Here is a 15,416-nt window from a genome sequence, read left to right on the forward strand (position 1 = left end):
CGCACAGTGCAGAGACCTGCTGCACATCAAACAAAGTGGTGCTTCTTGTGGGTGATGTGCATAGTGGAACATGAAGGCCAGCGGGGTGCAACCTGTATGGTAGCTTTTTCTTTTCTTTCTTGTTTTCTTTTTTAATCTGTTTTTAGACCACTGGTGGACATGAAGCCACCAATCCTTTGTAAGAAGCAAAGCTGAAGTTTGTCATTGCCTTTTTGCAGAAGCTGTCCTGAAAGCTTTTGTGTGAAATGAACTACGAGTGTTTTCCAGACAAAGTAGTCCCATCCATTATGATAGCAATGAAACCTCTGGGGAACAGTTTTCTTACTGTGCTACTGAACAGCACAGGAGCTGTCCTGGTGCACACACTGGAGAAGTCCCAAAGCACTGCAAGTTTTGTTTGTTCTTTCAACATGTGAAGTTAGCAGTGCTGAAGAACTAAGTCAAATCCCCTCAGCAAACGAGGTGTGACAAAGGAAGCATGACAAATGTGGAGCTGAAACAGCTATGCTTCCACTCTGAGCCCAAGGTCGTGCTCCTTCCAGCATCACTCTGCAGCTACCTGTCATGCATGAATTGCTTTGTAACCTCCTGGGTAGGTTAGGGTTCACATTTTGTCCATTCTCTTCTCATGAGATAAATGGTGCAGTTCTTTTTTTTTCTCTTATCAAAATAAGTAATGGTTTATTTCAGTGTAACGGAGATTCCACTGAGCGACAAAATTCACATGTATGTGTTTAAGACAAGACGACTGTGAAACTCACTGAAGAACTCATTTTAATATCACAAAGTCTTGCCAAACTTGGTCAAGAGATGAAAGATGGCGAGTGCTTTTACCAGTGTTCAAAAACAGTAGATAAGTGGGCTGCAGAATATTGTAATGTTAGCTGCACAATTAGCTAATAAATCAATAGATATTGGTGTTGAAAAGTTTCCAAACTAACTGGTTAACCTTTGCTCCTGAAATTAAAAAAATATCAGTGTGGTTCTGCAGTGGAGGTAGTTCAGATGGGGCTTCAGTGTGGTACAGTATTACAGATGGTGATAGCAGTGGTGTTTGTTAGGGTGAAAGGGGAGCTCCCAACATCAGTCTTTTACTCCATGGCTTCTGTGAAATGTCTGTCCGTACATCTCTACTGAAAGACGCAGTAGATATTAAACACTGGGCTTATCTTCAGGATGGATGAATTTTCTCCTGTCCTTGAAGATTTTGGGTAGATTTTACTGTATCTGGAGTTTGCATGAACAAACACTCCATACTGAATACCTCATGCCAGAGCACTTGTTGAAGAACCAGCATGTTTTGTTCTGTTTTAGTTTCAGAGACGGAAGATCACAATGAAGCGTTGTCCATCAGTAACGAAGCCGAAATGTCAAATAACTTGCCTGGAGACGATCTGGATGAATGTCTTCTGTATGGTGGGGAACTCTGTCAGCATTTGTGTATAAACACTGTGGGGTCCTACAAGTGTTCATGTTTCCCAGAATTTACTTTGCAAGAGGATGGGACCAGCTGCGCTCCAGGTGAGGAACGTGAGCAGGAAACACTGTGGTTAATGGTGGCTTTCTGCTGCATTTACTGATCTACCAAGCTTTTCTTTCTTTATCTTCTTTGTAGATGGTGAAGTTTTTAACAGGGATGTTATTCCTGAAAATTGTGCTGGTTAAAAAAATCAAGAAAAACAACACCCTAGGAAACTTAGATTGTGTTTCATTTTTTGTCTATCTGTGGCATAATATCAGGATAACACTTAATGTGTTTAAAGCAAGACTGTTTCCACTTTTCAGACAAGGAATTGTGAAGATTGTTAGTAGAATATCTTTCCTCCTTAGAGTTATGTTCTATTTCACAGTTAGCTTTCCTTTAGACAAACTTCATTTGCTTCAGACACACAGCATTACTTCCTGAACTTCAATTTTTATCTTAAATCAATAAAATCTTTCAGTGATACAAAATCCAAATATGGCAATTGTAGAGGAAGTCATGAAAAGAGCATTTATTGTGTAGTAATTGAATTGATGTCTGGATTTCTCCAATGGCAAGATTTCAAATCAGATAACCCAAGAAGTTGAAACCTTAGATTACTTACAAGTGTTTTCAATTACTTAACAAGCAAAAAAAGTGTTGCTATCCCATGACAAAATTCCTCAGACTTCAAATTCTTTCTGCCCAAGCCAAATAATGAGCATTCATTATGTCATTCTTCTCAACATGATGTTACAGTGCTTACATCAATAATGTGTTTGACAGCGTTTCTGCAGCAGCTGGCTGCTCTGTTATGTGTATTAAAATTCTGGGGAAAGAGCCTGATCCAAAAGAGGTAAAGAAAGTGATTCTTATTTTAGTTCTGCAAAATTTGGCTTGATCATCCACCTGGAGCATATCTGTGTTTTTTTGTTTTGCTTTGCTTTGCTTCTCTCATTACTAACTCCATTGAAATGCAGATTTGGGTTAAGCTGTATCTGAGGAGTCAGTATTCTTGGCAGACCTGCAAGACTGCAGTGCTTATGGCTGTGCCAAGAGGTGTAGAGGGTTTTACAGAGCTCCGTTGAGACAGAGAGTTGAGACACAAGGGTAGAGGACTGCAAATGGCACAGCTGAGATGCATAGGAAGAGTAAAGCATGGAAGGGCTGCTACTGTCATCATGTCATGCTGAGTCTAGTTTTTAATCGGCTGGACAATGGCGATGGCAGGGCACTTCCCTCACTAGCCATATCTAAAGCATACGTGCTCTTCCTGGCAATGTGGCATTCTGGCTTTTTGCTCCTCATCACTCCCCTGCATTTGTGCACATCTGTCATGTTCTGAGTGTAGAGAACTTCACCAGACATCTTTAAATCTCACACTGCTGTCCTGTGGGTAGATACCATGTTTTGTGTTCCTACCTGTCTCAGTGCCTTGTGGCATTTGGATATGCCATAAATGTGTGTCTTTCATTGGCATTTCTTGTATTGTGGCCCATGGCTTGTCTGTGGTTTGTTTTATCTGTGATGAAATCACTCTTCCCTACCCAAAACTTGTATTGCAATTGCACTTATTTGCTTCCTGTTGTCACTGTTTGTTGGGTCATGCTTTTCTCTGGGTGATGAGAAGTATGGATTTAAATTTACATTTTGATGCTATTTAGAAACTGGATTATTCTTAGCAGTGTAACAAAGCTGCTTTAAAATAATAATTAAAAAAATGAACAAACAAACCAAAATCCCATTCTGATACCTTTGAAGTTACTGTTTGCTGGAAATCTTGATGACAGCAGCTGTCATGTTTCCCATTTGGCTTTGTAAAAGTCATTGCAGAGTATCCTGTGCTTTTAAAGGTGAGCATCTGCTTTCCATTTGTATTGAAATACATGAAAAGTTTGAACTTGTTTTGGGTTCTGCTTTTTTTCCTTCTTACTCCAAATTAAAAACAGCCACAATCCTTAAATCATCATTTGATAAAATTAACATTTTGATTCATTAGATGTTGATGTATTTTACTCTGTGGAAGTTATCCAACCAAACTCCCTAATCCATATCCATGACATTTGTGAGCATCTCCATTAAATTGCAGCACTCTGCATGTGTGCACTGTTACACTTGCTCACATCAAACACATGGCATCCTGAGAAACAGTTTAGCTCCATTCATAGACAGCTGTCCATGGCATCAAAATGTTTTCACCTACAAACCATGATTAAATGGGACGAATGCAACAGGTGCCCTTACTGCAGGGTTCCAGGAGGATGCAATGCCACCCTAACCCACATCTGCCTCCCTTCCTTACAGATCCTGACCGAGGACAGGTGACAAGGCTGGAAGTAGAAGCCACTATCCCCCCAGCAGCCTCTCCTTCTCAGCCTCTTCTCATCGTGTCCTTACAAGAGGAGCAGGATAAGTGTAAAGGTATGTCAGAGGGATAAATTGCAGATGCAAATTGATGAGGAACCTTTGAAGAGCCAGAATAAAATTCCACACATCCCTTTACTGATCTGATTTCAGAGCACATCCTTAGTTATTTACCTCTGGTATAAGCCTGAGGAATTATCAAGGGAAACCTGAGGAGGTAATTGGAGGCTGTTCTCTGATTTCAGGTTTATTACACACCTGCTATTTAGTTTAAAGTAACCACCACAGCTGTGTGGTGTAATTTAAACAATAGAGGTGGCACAGGTGTGTTTTTGTGTAATAGGAGGATTGTAAGTAGTGATTAGGCATTCCTGGACAGGTTGTTTACGAACTGCACTCCCCATTGTTTAAGGTGGGAGTATATTTTGATGACCCAGACATTTGTAACTTCATCTGATCTGTGTTGTGAGTACTAATGTATTTTGCAATTTTGTTTCGTATAGATAACGGCCCCTGCAAGCACATATGCAGTGTTGTTGAAGGAAATGTTGTATGCTCATGTTTGTCTGGATATACTATCATGGCTGATGGGATTTCTTGCGAAGGTAAGTGGTTAAGGTTCAACACAGAGACATAGATAAAATGTTTTTAAATTATAGAATCATAGAATGGCTTAGGTTGGAAGAGACTTTAAAGATCATCTAGTTTCAACCCCTGTCATGGGCAGGGTTGTCCTCCAGCAGATTAGGCTGCCCAGGAACCCATTTATCTTTGTCTTGAAGACCTCCAGGGATGACGCATCCAAAGCTTCTGTGGACAAGCTGTGCCAGTGCCTCACCACCTTGAATGGAGGATTTCCACCTACCATCCAACCCAAATCTTCTCTCTTTTGGTTTAAATCCATTTCCACTGTCTGTGTAATTGATAAAGATATTGAAGAGCACCAGTCCCAAGATGGACCCCTGGGGGACACCACTTGTGACAGGGCTCCACTTTGGACATAGATGGACCACAACCCTGAATTCCATCCTTCACATCCATCCATCTCTAGTTTAGTGATAGGGATGTGGTATGGGACCGTGTCAGAAGCCTTGCACAAGGCCAGGTAGAAGGCACCAGTTGCCCTTTGTCCACCAATGTTGTCATTAGATCCCACTGGTCTTTGACTTCGAGATATTTCCTTAAGCAGTCTTTATTTTCAGTATTGTGAATTGCAATACAGAGAAAACTACATCCTTTGAGAGCATTTGGTAGAAGGAATACCAGGACAGCTTCTCAACTAACTTCTGAAGCATGTCTATCCAGTCTGTGTGTTTTAAGATGAAGACAAGCCTGGTTTTGTACTCTTTTCCCCCAGCGTCTTAGACTTCTTCTGAGCCCTCTCAGGTGTCTCTTCCTACTGCCTCTTCTCCCCAGGCTGTCTGTTCAGCTAAAGATGTGCAGCTTCTCTTCTTGGGAACAGTAGCTGGTAAAGTGTGGGCATGTTTGCTTCATTGAGGAACCCTCCCAGAGCTACAGATCTGCTGAGTTACCTGTTTTTACTGTTGGGTTTTCTGTTGTTGTTGTTTTTGCTTGCATTCCTTGAAAACTTGAGGCTTCACTGGTGGGATGAATGTGCTGTTGTGAGCTGGTACAGCTCCCTGGGTTTCACCTGACACTGTCATTCAGGCATCCACATGATGAACAGTGAATTTCAAAGCTGCATCGTGATAATTTACAGTATATCAATTTTAAATTGACATGTTTGTGTAGTCACAAAGGATGTCTCTGCACCAGAAAGATTTTGGGGTTAGAAAGAATGCCCTGTGATGTACCTTTATTATAAATCTGTAAGTGCAAGAACAGTAACAGCTGGCAGTGAAATGCAAGTAGAAGTTTCTGAACTCAGAATTGCTCACAAGTGATCCACATCCCTCTTAATCTCATATCTTATTGAATAACAAATCATTTTGAAGGAATTCCAGATAGCCTGTGAAGAAAATGGGAATTTAATATTGCCAGATAAATATTCACTGTGCATTGCTTACTCAAGTGCGGTGGAAGCTAATTTGATTAATTAATGTCAGAATCAAAAGGGACATTTCAAGGCAGTCACTTTCCTGCAGGAGGTGAAGAAATTCTGGAATGTCACTGGAAGTAATGAGTTTAAATTTTAGCAAGAGACATTCAGAATCTACATTAAAAAAAGGTATTTGGTGTTAAGGGTGGAATAGGTTACCTGGGAAGTGGGTGTGTTACATCTGTGCCTACTTTTAAGAAGGACAAGGGTGCAGAGGCAAGAACAAGTGCTAGATGATCTCTGAGGGTTTATTCCAGTTTTATGTTCAGTGTAGCACTGTTTTTTATAGCAAGTGTCGATGTGGTAGCTCCAAGACACTTCATTTAGAGATCTCCAGTGTGAAAGTAATGTTGTTTCATTTCAGAAATCGTTCTAATAGAATTCTATTTCTCCCTTTTGGTTGCAACATGTTGATATAGATTTGGATGAGTGCCTCGCAGGTGCTCACGCTTGTTCCAGAGGACAATTATGTGTGAACACATTGGGATCATTCTACTGTGTCAACCACAGAGTGATCTGTTCAGAGGGCTTTATACTCAACAGGCATAGAGAATGTGCTGGTAAGATGATAGGCATAAACGGTTCAGCACAGCATCATAATTCTCCATGCTCTGCAATGCATTTAAACCATTTGTACTAAATTTTTCTCTAGCCATCTTTGCATATGACATTTCAATATGAGTTAGTAAAAACACATGTTCACCGCTTGCTCAGCCACTTAACACTGTGAGTTGTACGCTGTTCAGCTTTTTACTTAGCACTGCATTCTCAGGATGCAAACAACTTTGCTTGAAAATCAGAACAGTTCATACCCTTGATGAGCACGGCTGTACTGATGACTGTTAAAGTGAACTGACTGCATAGCAGTTGATCTCCCTGCACAGTGTCCGTGTTGCCAAACTCTCAGACACAGGAAACAGCAAAACTTCATAAATAAAGCTAAAGAAGTCTGCGTAGGCCCAGGCAGTGGAAAAGATCTGTTCAAGTATGTTGGAATTCTAAAGTGTGGATTAGTCCTCTGATAATTTTGGCAAAAATTTCTTTGTATAAAAGTCAAAGATGCATCATATTTTTGCTATATCATACCTGCTACTAATGTTCTTGTGGGGAACTAATCTATTTTTAAAAGCACATTTGGGAGATTTTCATTTTCTTTAAGAAGGCAGGGCCTGTGCTTATGAAAGAATTCCTGTTTGGGGTACTTTTCCACAGGCCTGAGCTGCTCTAGTGTTATATGGTAATGCCTGGAAAAACAGAGCACTTGGAGACCTGTCACTAATGAAAGCAGTGGTGTCTATAGCTACAATATCATGGGTGAATGCGTTCACCTTCTTCCATCTATGTCCTTCTCCCAATGTTTTTAACATTCTTTTTATCACCATCACGGTCACACAGTGTCACAGCTTCAGTTGCTTTCCTATCCTTTAAAGCTCTATGATCTGTGTAGTAATGAGCATCATACGGCATGATGATGCAAGTGGTGAAGTTCATACAGATTCACAGTTTAGAGATTTGACTTACTAGCTTCTGGGTTTCAGGTTGTATTTCAAACATGCTTTCCTCCTTGCTGTAATTTTGACATCTTACCGAAGTGATATAAGTTTGTGAATGCAGCACTGTGCTGACAGTGTATTTATGTGGGACTTTTTGTGGCTGGCAAGAAAAGGTCTGTTGTAAAGCCATTTTAAATCAGTGTCAAGACTTGCACCAGTGCATGGTATTGAGTGGCTCTTCACAGATATTTTTGTCCTCTTTTAATTTCAAGTTTATTTGAGAACTAAGCCTAGTTAGGTGGGAAAGATCCACACAGCTGATGTTCTTCTCTCAGCATGGGAGTTTCTTTTATTTTGGTGTTAACATACTGGTCTTACAAATCTCAGTGCATATCACCCGTTAGCTGACTTCAGCAGGATCAGAAATGTGGTGCTCCTCTTCACTTGCTTGGCAGAGAACAAGCTGACATGTTTTTGAAGACAAAAGTCTCTAACGGGGCTTTTCCTGTTTTCGTGCTTCTCACGGGGAAGTAATATCTTTGATGTTGTACTTATCTGGGAATGATGTTCTACAGCCAAAGCAAAAATCTTATTTAAACAATGCTTGCTTTATTGTGTGGTGTGTAAACAGCTCTGTGTGCAGATGACTGGTAGTAGCTTTGGTCGTGTTTGGCATCTTTCTTTGTTCTGGGAATACATCTTAGCTGTATGGAGATCTGTGAATGTGTCTGATTGTGTGTGGAATGGGAAGAAAGTTTCTCTCCTAAGATCCCACTTCTCTTTGTTGCCTTTATTTGCTCATCTTGACATCCCTCACTTTCACTATTAAAACAAGCAAAACCTGAATTGCAAATTATTTTATGGGAGATAGCACAACATGTGGCATATTTTTTCCAAATTGTATCCTACATTCCACAATCTGGTCTTTAAGGGATTCTTTAAATAACTTTTCCAGCGCTCTACCTGCTGAGATCAGATCTTTTAAAGGATGTAAATACAAACTTGTGAGGTTGATTTAGCCTTTGGGGTTCCTCCATCCGTGTTTTCATGTTTATCCAGTTACAATTACGTTATTCCTTGGGAAGTGAATCAATTCCATGACCCCACCTGCAGCAAGGCGGGAGGTTTCAGTACCTATCTCTCACAGCAGTTCCACACCAGCAGCTCCTCTATGTGGCAAGTAGCAGCAGGACTGATGCGTAGTCATAGCTGTGAAAACATGGTAATGAGCAGTCAGCGCTTTCACACTCAATTATCCAGGTGGTTTCTATCCAGTTATTTTGGAAGCCCTCTGCCTATCGTTGTATTTCATCAGTTCTGTCATAGAATCATACAATGGCTTAGGTTGAAGGAAAGCTCATCCCGCCCCAGCCCCCCTGCCATGGGCTGACTGCCTTCACCAGCTCAGGCTGCGCAGTATCTCTTAATGTTACTCTGTATTAGCAAAAGGTGCCGAAACAAAACATCCTTCATCAGTACGCTGTGGCAGCATCCGCACTGAATATCTTTGGCAATAAATGATTTGACTTGAGCTTCTGACTCCTTCCAAACAAGAGCAGGAAGAGGCAAACTTCTTCATAAACATGAGGCACTGACTTGTTTAACCATTTCTTGTAGACATCAACGAATGCGTAACGGATGCGCACACCTGCCAGCGGAGGGAACACTGCGTCAACACGATGGGATCATTTAAATGTCTGCAGGAATTGAGCTGTCAGCCAGGTTATGAACTTAAGGATGGGGAATGTGTTGGTAAGACAAGTGTTTTTCCACTAAAGCAATTGCTTTTATCAGGAAGGGAAAGAAAGGGTTTACAAAGCATTTTATTGCTGCTGGTCTGTGATATCAGGATTGAACTAAAAAAGGCAGAACATCATGGAAATGTTTGGCTTTTTAAGTCTATTCAGTACATTCACTCATTTGAAGCAATTTCCAACAATAACTATAAATAATTTGGAAAATATAGGAAACCTTGTGAAGTAGGATTTGCGCTGTTTTCAGGGGGTTAGAGTGAGATCTCAGTAATGGAGGAATTCATACTGTGCTACTCTGGAAAGCTCTGCTCTTCCCTGAAGAGGCTGATGCTGTTTGCTTTCAGACTGAATCACAGCCTGAACGGATCATGGGGCTGGCTCAGTGCAGGCCTTCCTGTGTTTAGGATGTCTGTCTGCATTTATTTACACTGTGAATGGTCATGGGGTTAAGAAGTTATTCTATGCTCCCCTCCCCACCCCTCCACCCCCCCTTCTTGGCCTGTATGTGCATCTAATGGAGGAGCAAAGCTCAGCAGCAGTAGCCTAGCAGAAGTTGCTCTGCAGTATGTGAGTGTGCATAAGACACGTGTGCCCTCCTTTCCAGGACAAAATCAGAGTTTTAATTATTTTCACACAAGAGCTTCCTGACAACTGGAATAGGAGGTACCTGAGGAAAGAACTTAGCTCCTGGCATGTAGCTCAACACTGACAAAATAGAAATAGTATGAAGTCTTGCTTTATATATAGCCCTCATAAGTAAACTTTGGATTTCTTAGGCTGTCACTATTATATTCCATCAGATTCTGTGACATATCAAACATTCATTACCAATATGGCATATCTAACATTTATTACCATTCTAAATTGTTCTCTAATCCTAAAGTTAGGTTGCAACAAGCTACAAAATTTACAATCGGTTATTGTAAGTAGCCTTAAAACTAATAACTTACAAGGAAGATTGCAATTCCTGATCTACTCAGTGTAAAACTGCCCACACGTAACTGTTTGTTTTGCAGTTTTATGAAAACATGAATTCCACTTTTTTTTTTTATCTCAGTCTATACATTCAGGGTAAAGAGTTATTAATGTCATTATCTTCTGAGAGGCTGGGGATGTTCTCTTGTGACCTTAATGTTTGACTGAGGAGTTGGAATGGAAAGAGAGGGGGCCCGTGGTTCTCCCCTTGTCTGCTTGGAGGACTAGGATTTCCTCATGTGTGCCTGTGTACAAAATGAAATCCCAAACCTGTTCAAGTGAGGTTCTCTTTTATTACCAAAATAAGTGGAAACTTGTTTGTATCTAGAATTCTTGAGGTATGTAAACTGTACGAGACTATTTTGCTTTTGAAATAGTGTTGTTTATGTTTTATTCACACTCAGTTTTAATTTGAGCCTTCAGGATTGAAATCTGCAGATCTTTCAGAATTCGTGGTTTGAAAGAGATGCTGTGAACACAGCAGCAGGGACCTGCAGCAAACCATGGCACAACCTGCCAAGTTCTGAAGCTTGTGCTGAAGTGGTTGCAGAGCAAACATTGCAAACCCTCGATTCTCCCAAAGGCACTTTTGGATGTTTCATTCAAATGATGCCTCCTAACTTCCTTTCTGAGTAAAGTTATAAACTATCCAGGAAGTCTATTGAAAATGAGTAGTCACAATTGGGTGTTGGGATCTGCTTAACAGATATTGATGAATGCGAGAGAGGAACTCACAGCTGCAAAGTCAACTTCGTTTGTCAGAATACTGAAGGGTCATTCTACTGTGAGTCAAAGCAACGTTGCATGGATGGATTTTTACAAGATCCTGAGGGAAACTGTGTTGGTAAGTTTGACCAATAACAGATAAAGCAGCACTGCCAAATTCCTCTCCCTTTTAGCCTGTCCAAGGGGTATGCATTGACTGCATGTAATTTTCTTTATATCCTGCTGTGTACTTAAACATTGCTGCTGTTTTAGAGATATGCACACTTGCGTATTGAATTTGAAACTGCTATCATATAGCAGACCTTCTTCAGCTTTTATCTTCAGAAAATAATAAATTGAAATGAAGGAAAAGATGTGACAGCTGGAAGAAAACAGACCTGAAAGGTTAAATAGCTTCACTCACTATTCTAATTCTTTTTTCTTTTTTCTTTTTTTTTCCCCACTAGATATTAATGAATGCACATCTCTTCCTGAGCCCTGTAAGCCGGGATTCAACTGTATCAACACTGTTGGGTCTTATACCTGCCAGAGGAACATGCTGACATGCAGCAGAGGCTACCACTCCAATGAGGATGGAACTCGATGTGTTGGTAAGCGCAAACTCCATACAAGACCAAATCTCCTCTTTGTCATTTTTTCTTTTTATTATCCTTCATGATTTTTCCCCCAGGGCCATCCAAGCTAAAATGCTAAAAGTTATTTTCCTCAAGGCATTACAGTGGTTAACTAGATTCCCAGGTCAGATTTAACTGAAAAATGCTGTAACTTTCATGAACTACATCATACTTCTGGTGGGATGATATATGAGAACTAGTTAAAGGTTGAATGCAGTGGGATGATATATAGTTTGGACAAACTAATGGAATTGTTGCACTCAAATTCATTGCAAATAAAACAATTTACAAATGTTTCTCCCCAACCAAAAACTTCTTTGTTGTGATACTACCTTTGATCTTAGAAAAAAATGAGAAAGCAGCATTTCAGCAGAAATGAGCCGATCAGGAATCCCTTGCTGTGAGAGTGGCATTCCTGCCATCACCAGCCCCAGTGCAGGCAGGGTCTGCGATGGTAGGAATCTCTGCTGAAGCTTGGAAGGAAGTATTTGCACCTCTGACCATGGTTGGCACAGCTCCCACTTATCCAGATCCAAGCTTTTGTGATAAGGAGCTTACTCCCATTTCCCTGTCTTACAGCACATGACTGCTTTGCAGAGGTGAAGGCTGTTGCCTGGTGAAGAACTGACCAGGAACCCTTTGAAATGAAATAGTGCTTGAATTTATGAGTTGAAATAGGGCAGCGACTGAAAGCACTGCAGTAAGGAGATCCTCCTACCTTAGACTGCTATCCTAATTAATTTTACATGAACAGTGACTTGGATTGTCAAAGTAGCTGAAGATGTGGATAATAGGAAGGAAGCAGGATTTGATGGCTTAGGAAAAGGCAATACTCAGAATACTTGAAGAAATACAAGTTTCTGTGGGCTAATCACACTTTCTGATGCATCTTGTCACAGATGGTTACAGAGAATTGTTAAATACTGATGAGCTATTTAGCCGTGTTGCGAGTCTTGTAAATCAGCCTGTATTGAAAACTCTCATCTCCATCTGCGAGTTTTTAAAATGAGGTTGGAAGTGATGCATGTGAGTGCAGAAGCAGCTAATTTGTCGGTGTTGGATTTCTGATGAGAAACTATGAGGGGTATAAAAATGTGAATTGACTGGGAAAAGAAGAAAGATCAACAGTGGGAAAGAGCAAAAGGTACAGAACAGAAGCAGGATTGGAAGGACAACTGGAGTCAAAAACAGCAATTGCTTTAGTTCAAGGGAGGAGCAGAATTTCTCAGTACTCAGTTTGCTTTAAGAGGCTCGCAGTGATTCACACAATGGCAGAGCATCAGAACAGGGTGTTTAAATGGTACGGTGTGAGCAGAATTAAAAGAATTAAAATTAAAAATGCTGAAAATGCTGAAAAGCTCCATTGCATTGAAAGTTGCCACTTTCGCTTTTAAAATAACATTGCTTTTCAAAAGTTTGGCTTATATGTGATATATATGGCGGATATGTGTGTCTGGGAGGAACGGAGTGGGCAAAGCAATATTCACTCTGCTCTGTCGATCAGAAGAATCATATACTTTCTGCCCTTGTTATTTACTTCTGACTTTATTTTCTTTCCATAAACTGTGACATTCAGCAAACTTTATTTAAAACTAATTGCTTTCTCTGGTTCTGCAGATGTGGATGAATGTCAGACTGGCGTACACCGCTGTGGCGAAGGACAGATTTGTCATAATCTTCCTGGGACTTATCGCTGTGACTGCAAGATGGGCTATCAGTATGATGCATTCAGCAGGAGCTGCATTGGTATGTAAGGTGCAAGCTGAGATGAAACAACTGATTGATTGAGCCTTGGACCTCAAGGCGGTATTTAGCACCATTGTAGTGTGCAGTTATTAGTTCTGCATTGCAGTGCCTCAGAAGATAATGGATTCAACTCCAAAGCAGCCGTCGCTCAGTCAACCAGCTATTTAGAGCTCTGCCCCTCTGCAATGAGTATGGACGAGGTGTCCTTGGTTTAGTTTGGCTGCAGGTTATCAGTTAAAGTCATCTGCAAAGTATTTTCCTGCAGGTTATGCTTCTCTTGATGAGGAAATTTGTCTTTCTAAAGTCTTCACAACTTTCTTCGTAAGAGACCATGATAGAGCATTTTGTATTTTATCACTACTATACACCAATTAAAGCATAAAGGCAAACAGAAAAAAAATCTGAGGTTGCAGCATTTTATGCTCTGCAAATCAATCTCTGACACTTAAAAAAACATCCTGCATCTCTTTTAATGCTTTTGTTTCTAAGTCGGTTGTATATTTGCTTGTTATCTTGTCAGATATAAATGAATGCTGGAATTACCCTGGACGCCTGTGTCAGCACACGTGTGAGAACACCCCCGGCTCCTACCATTGCACTTGTACTTCTGGTTTCCACTTGTCTTATGATGGAAAGCATTGCGAAGGTATGAGACTTGTTCTCCATGAGGCTAAATATGCAGTGTGAATTAAGGAACTCTAGAGAACTTGAGGTGAAGTATAAATACAGGAAGCCTATGATGTATGCATGCTGAAATTTTAGGTACTGAATTAAACATTCAAACTCAGATTGGAGTGGACTCATCTTAGTGCCTTGTACTTATCCAGTCAGCAAAGCACCTGAAAGTCTTCCCTATAGCTCCCACACAAGCAGTGTTCCCCGTGAGCTGGGCAAAGCTGTAGGCTTGCAGAACTGATTCCCAACATATCCTTACAAGATTAAGACACACAAAGCATTCGGGGCACCCTTTCCTACCCCATCTTATATTTACTCATAACTCACAGCTATAATCTCTTAAGCTTCCTTTTTTTTTTCTCCTTGTTTTTTCTTTTCACAATCGAGTGCTAAGTAATTGGCCATTTCAAAAACCAACCAAAAGTTCAGTAGAAGCTTTCAGATCCAATTTAAAATATTTCAGCTAAAACAAAGCTCTGATTGTTTCATTTTTGTTTCTTCAGTTTCTTCTTTTCTCTCACATACTTTTTCCTTTCCTTCCAGAGGAGAGAAAAAGGAAAGCATAGTAATGTTAGAATAGGAGAGATTGCAATCAAGATTGTGTTCTGAACCAATAAGGTAATGCCTGTACCTTTATTTTTGGGTGCAGATGTGAATGAATGTGATACAAGTCCCTGCAGCCAGGAGTGTGCCAATGTTTACGGTTCCTATCAGTGTTACTGCAGGCAAGGTTTCCAGCTAGCAGAAGATGGCCATTCTTGTAAAGGTAAGGCTGCTGCTTTGTTGTGTCAAGTGAAGTACATATCACTCCTTCACACTAAGTGCTGTCTAAATTTCAGCAGCACCTGATGCTGCAGATGATGCCTGAGGATAGTTGTAAGTTACACCCTGCTGCAGAAACTGCAAGTAGTTACTTTGGCTGCTGGAAAATGCAAGTCATTTTCATGTCCACCTGGGGCTGGAAGATACCTGTGTGACTGTACAACCAGCGATGTTATTGTTTCATGGGGCTACAGCTTGCAGCTCAAAAACTGGGGACAGGAGAGGGGTTTACTTATGTATCATCAGCTATAACTACCACTCACCAAAGGCTGGATGGAGGCTTTCTCTGACTTCTGATGGTGAAGCGTGAATGAGCAGCAGAGTGATCAGAAAGGAGTGAGTAAGGGTTTTAGCTTTTCCTCTTAAGGTTAGCAATACTGACACATACTTTAGAGAGTCTCTGTTTAAGAAAGTGAAGAAACCCACAGGCTTCCAGGCACAAAAGAGCTCCAAAAACAATCCTAGAGAATGAATGGCCAAGATATTGGGGTGGCATTTTCAAACCCAGATGTGCCTGGACTTACTGTGCCTTTCCATTAGTTCATAGAGCAGTTCAGTGTTTGATGTTACAAAAGTGTTTGATGTTACAAAAAGCACCATCAACTGTACTAGAGCAATGTCAAATCTTCCTGGTTACATTCTTCTTTAAGACTATTTTGGAAATAACTCATGTACAAATTTATTTACATTTTACTGCTTTTTCTTGGAGATTTCTTATGTCTTTTT

General features: G+C 40.6%; 1 protein-coding gene across 5 annotated transcripts in view; it reads left to right on the forward strand.

Annotated features, from left to right (window-relative positions):
- FBLN2 (fibulin 2) overlaps positions 1 to 15,416 on the forward strand; it is a 77,119-nt gene that overhangs the window by 55,693 nt on the left and 6,010 nt on the right. For all 5 annotated transcript variants that reach the window (XM_015874804.2, XM_015874801.2, XM_015874803.2 and 2 more), the window contains exons 6-14: positions 1,315 to 1,521; positions 3,767 to 3,883; positions 4,330 to 4,431; positions 8,996 to 9,130; positions 10,814 to 10,951; positions 11,280 to 11,423; positions 13,065 to 13,193; positions 13,714 to 13,839; positions 14,518 to 14,634. In XM_015874804.2, the coding sequence (XP_015730290.1) occupies positions 1,315 to 1,521; positions 3,767 to 3,883; positions 4,330 to 4,431; positions 8,996 to 9,130; positions 10,814 to 10,951; positions 11,280 to 11,423; positions 13,065 to 13,193; positions 13,714 to 13,839; positions 14,518 to 14,634 (1,215 nt within the window). The remainder of the gene's footprint in view (positions 1 to 1,314; positions 1,522 to 3,766; positions 3,884 to 4,329; positions 4,432 to 8,995; positions 9,131 to 10,813; positions 10,952 to 11,279; positions 11,424 to 13,064; positions 13,194 to 13,713; positions 13,840 to 14,517; positions 14,635 to 15,416) is intronic.

This window comes from Coturnix japonica, chromosome 12, assembly GCF_001577835.2.
Source record: "Coturnix japonica isolate 7356 chromosome 12, Coturnix japonica 2.1, whole genome shotgun sequence".
NCBI classification, from domain to species: domain Eukaryota; kingdom Metazoa; phylum Chordata; class Aves; order Galliformes; family Phasianidae; genus Coturnix; species Coturnix japonica.